The sequence below is a fragment of the Caenorhabditis briggsae genome (assembly GCF_000004555.2).
Source record: "Caenorhabditis briggsae AF16 supercontig from assembly CB4, cb25.NA_144, whole genome shotgun sequence".
Lineage (NCBI taxonomy): Eukaryota > Metazoa > Nematoda > Chromadorea > Rhabditida > Rhabditidae > Caenorhabditis > Caenorhabditis briggsae.
In genome coordinates this window covers 20,880-25,520 of record NW_025543200.1, presented here as the reverse complement: position 1 = coordinate 25,520, position 4,641 = coordinate 20,880, and the positions used below count along the sequence as shown (strand labels likewise).

Below are 4,641 nucleotides of genomic sequence, written 5' to 3'. Positions count from 1 at the left end.
GAGTTTCTGAATTTCTGAGTTTCTGAATTTCTGAGTTTCTGAATTTCTGAGTTTCTGAATTTCTGAGTTTCTGAGTTTCTGAATTTCTGAGTTTCTGAATTTCTGAGTTTCTGAATTTCTGAGTTTCTGCATTTCTGAGTTTCTGAGTTTCTGAATTTCTGAGTTTCTGAATTTCTGAGTTTCTGAATTTCTGAGTTTCTGAATTTCTGAGTTTCTGAGTTTCTGAATTTCTGAGTTTCTGAATTTCTGAGTTTCTGAATTTCTGAGTTTCTGCATTTCTGAGTTTCTGAGTTTCTGAATTTCTGAGTTTCTGAATTTCTGAGTTTCTGAATTTCTAAATTTTTAAATTTCTGAAAAAAACGAAAAAGAAACCAAATTTTGAACTCTCCACTTGTAGTAAAAATTGGTGTTGTCATCTAGAAAAAACCACCTGCCCAGTTATCAACATTTTGTTTTTTGCATAAGTAGTTTCTTCAGCACCTTGCCACATGTCTTCAAATCAAACAGCCTCACTATCCTCCCTAAATCCAACAGTATTGACATCTCTCATTCGATTCGGTCCCATTGTATACTTCCTTCTCTTGCTGATCACTTTTCCAGTTTATCTCCATGTCTACAGAATGAATCGAGACAACGACAAAAGGAACTCTGCGTTATTTCCGATCATCAATCATTTCTTCGAGTCCACCAAAATTTTCTCGATCCTTTTTTACCTTTTTCTAATGTCCTGGTTGGTGATGGACGCCTTCCTTGAAAAGACGACGTCCGTTGTGGCCAGCCTCGCATACGTTTCTTCTTATTTTTGTTTGTGCTTGCTCGTCGTCATTGCTCAGCACAACAATTTCCTTTTAACACTTGTTTCTGCAATCAGATTTTTGATTTATTTTTGTCCAAATTCCGAAAAACATGTAACGGTGACGGAAAAGAGGTTGAAATGGCTGAAAATGATTGGTTATCCATTTCTTATCATTTTGGACTTTTTTGTATTGGGTACTGTACTTCCACAGGTAACACACAAGACAAAAATTGATTAATAGATTATATATCGAGAAATGGATGTTTTCCAGTGGTCTTTTTTCGTCTTCGATGCCCTTCTAGTCGTCTCTGCATTCTTATACATTCCAATTGTCCACAGTATCCGCGCCGTACGGTATCTCCCTTCAATTCAAGCGAATCAACCTCAAAGATATATCATGTGGCAATTAGTATCGATTTCTGTCATTAAATTTGTCTATATAATTTACATCTGTTTAACTGATGAGCAATCGGAACGATTCGTGTTCTATTTTCGAGTGATCGATGCAATGGCAATACCATTTCTGATTCAAATCTCATATTTGGGCTGTAACCGGAGAACAATGATTACTGTACTTCAATCGTTTAAATGTGGAAATTTCTGGAAAGTGTGCTGTTGTCCGTGTATTGAAACGAATCGAATCGAGCCAGAGGTGGAATTGGCTGAATCTACTGGATTACCATTATACTGATAACCTGTGTTGTTTGTTTTATTTTTTGAAACTACTCTTTTCTCGATTTCAGAGCAGAAATCCCGGCTCGAGACTGTTAAAATCGAGTTTCCCATGCTTTTTTACCCCTGGACACCAATTTGCAGCTCTCTAGCTCAAAATGTCGTAAAATTCTGTGTCTAGTCTGCACCCTACTTGGTGTTTGCAGACCAGACACCAGAGTTTACGACAATTGAAGATCGGTCGCTAAAATTAGAGTTCTTGGGGTAAAAAAGCATGGGAAATTAGATTTTGATAGTTTCAAACCCAAATTTTGACTCTGGAATCTGGAAAACTGCAATTTTGAAGCTTCCAGAGCTAGAACCAGTATTTGAAACTATCAAATTCGAGTTTCCCATGTTTTTTTACCCCTGGACACCAATTTGCAGCTCTCTAGCTCAAAATGTTGTAAAATTCTGTGTCTAGTCTGCACCCTACTTGGTGTTTGCAGACCAGACACCAGAGTTTACGACAATTGAAGATCGGTCGCTAAAATTAGAGTCCTAGGGGTAAAAAACCATGGGGAATTCGATTTCCATGATTTCGGATCCAAATTCCAGCTCGGTTACCTGGAAAACTGCAATTTTGAAGCTTCAAGAGCTAGAACCAGTATGTGAAACTATCGAATTCAAGTTTCCCATGCTTTTTTACACCGGGTAACTAATTTTCAGCGGCCTAGTTCGAAATGTCGTAAGATACGATGTCTTGTCTGCGACTACTTGGTGTTTGCAGACCAAACAAAGAACTTGACGACAATTTGATCTGGAGCGCTGAAAATTGGTTTCTAGGGGTAAAACAGCACGGGAAACTTGATTTTCATGTTTTCAAACACGGTTTTCGACCTTGAAACCTTGAAAATGACAATTTTAATCGGCGAAAGTTCCAAAAATCAAAATTTCAAAAATCGAATTTGCTAATTATTCTGATGTCTGATACCATAAAATTGCAGCAAATACATGTGATTAATGATTAAATGTTAATATCACCTGCTGAATTAAATCTCCCTCAATTTTTGAACGAACAACAATTTTATCCACCAAAAAATGGATTCTTCTGTATTTTCCAGTCTGCCAGAATTTCCGCTCAATGAATGGGCAGATGATTCGATGTCGATTTTATTCATTTACATTTACATTTTTCTTCTTTTTATCATTTATCCCCTATATTTTAATGTACCGTAAAATCTGTATTAATATTGCGCTTCTATTTCAATTGCCCCTCTAATAGACTTGCACCCCTTGAGGGCACTTGAAAAATAGACTTGCAACCTTTAATTGAATTGCCCCCGTAATACAATTGCATTTGCAGCAGTATTGCGGCTCCGCCGGGAGTACTGCACAATTTTTAGTCTGTGACACCGTGACGAACTATTGCACAGTTGTTTTTAGATTTTTTTTAAACTACCTACCTAATTTCTGGTTTATTTTTATTTTTCTTTGTTTTTTAACAATATTTTCCATTTATTGAAGAAGACCGAGAAGACGTGGAAAACGTGTTCGACGTGGAAAAATTGGATGACGTGGAACACGTGGATGACGTGGAAAAATTGGATGAAGTGGAACACGTGGAAGACGTGGATAACGTAGAAGACGTTGAAAAAAATTGATGAAAACTCTAGAAAGAGAAAGCGTGGAGCACACACATTGGATTACAAGCTTACGGTGGAGAAATGGGCAGAATCAAAAAATAACACGGAAAAAATAACACGTGCTCCCATATGGAAGTTCATTTGAATTGGATTCAATTGGCGTGAGAACATATTCCGAAAGAATACATTGTAAGATCATTCACAGGATGCGGATTAAGGCAATTCATTGTTTCAAGAAAGATGGAGAAATCCCAAAAGGCGTACAGTTATTGAAGACAAGACGAGCAGAACGAGAAATGGAAGAAATTCAAGGGATTTTGGGAGATATTGAAATTGAGGAAGACGATGGAGAAGTGAACCATGCCGAAGAAGAAGACAATAACTATGACAGTGACGCCTCGATTTTTTGGTTGCAATACTTTTCTTTTCGTTTTGTTCAATTTGTTACTTTTTTTGTCGATTTTCATAATAAAACTTTTTTTTTCAAATTTTAACCTCAAATTGTAGTTTGAAAAATAGAATTGCAGCCTCTATTTGAATTGCCCCTCTAATAGAGTTGCACCCCTTGAGGTGACTTGAACAATAGACTTGCATGCAATATTAATACAGATTTTACGGTATACCGAAAAAATCGTGAAAATGAGAAGAAATCCGTGATTTTTCCAATTATCCAGCATTTCTTCGATTCTATCAAAATCTTTTATCTTTTAGCGTATTTTTATGCATTCGCAGACGTTTTAATTGAGTATTATATTAAAGTGGAGCCGATTACTGTAGTCTGTTGTTTCGTCCTTCTAATTTGTGCTATTTTGTCCCATTGGATTTCCCAAGTCAACCAATTTCTATTATCCACTCTTGCATTTCAACGATTCCTGATTGTCTTCTTTCCAAGTGTAGAAAAATATGTGACATTCAGAGATTTAAAACATTTCGTTCGATTTCTCTACGGGTTTTTTGTTATTTTTGATTTATTGATCTTAAACGGTAACATAAGTTTGGTAAGTTTTATTGGAAAAGACTAATTTTCAGGGTTCCAGAACTAAAATTTGGGTCTGCAACTATCAAAAACGAGTTTCACACGTCTTTTTACCCCCAATATACTAATTTTCAGCTCTCTAGCTCAAAATGTCGTAAACTCTGGTGTCTGGTCTGCAAACACCAAGTAGGCGCAGACAAGACACCATATCTTACGACATTTCGAACTAGGCCGCTGAAAATAGATTTCCAGGGGTGAAAAAGCAAGGGAAACTCGAATTTGATAGTTTCAAATACTGGTTCTAGCTCTGGAAGCTTCAAAATTGCAGTTTTCCAGGTTACCGAGCTGGAATTTGGATCCGAAATCATCGAATTCAAATTCCCCATAGTTTTTTACCCCAGGACTCTAATTTTAGCGATCGATCTTCAATTGTCGTAAACTCTGGTGTTTGGTATGCAAACGCCAAGAGGGTGCAGCCCAGACACCGAATGTCACGACATTTTGAGCAAGAGTGAGAAAAATGGTTTTCGGAAGTAAAACTTTATGAGAAACTCGATTTTGATAGTTTCAAA

General features: G+C 36.8%; 1 protein-coding gene across 1 annotated transcript; it reads left to right on the top strand.

The window, feature by feature from the left end:
* Nucleotides 1–488: 488 nt before the first annotated feature.
* Nucleotides 489–1,487, top strand: CBG24356 (the record flags this gene model as incomplete). The annotated part of the gene is made up of 2 exons (XM_002648182.1): nucleotides 489–1,007; nucleotides 1,068–1,487. 2 exons carry the CDS (start codon nucleotides 489–491, stop codon nucleotides 1,485–1,487), a joined length of 939 nt encoding a protein of 312 aa, XP_002648228.1.
* Nucleotides 1,488–4,641: the final 3,154 nt, after the last annotated feature.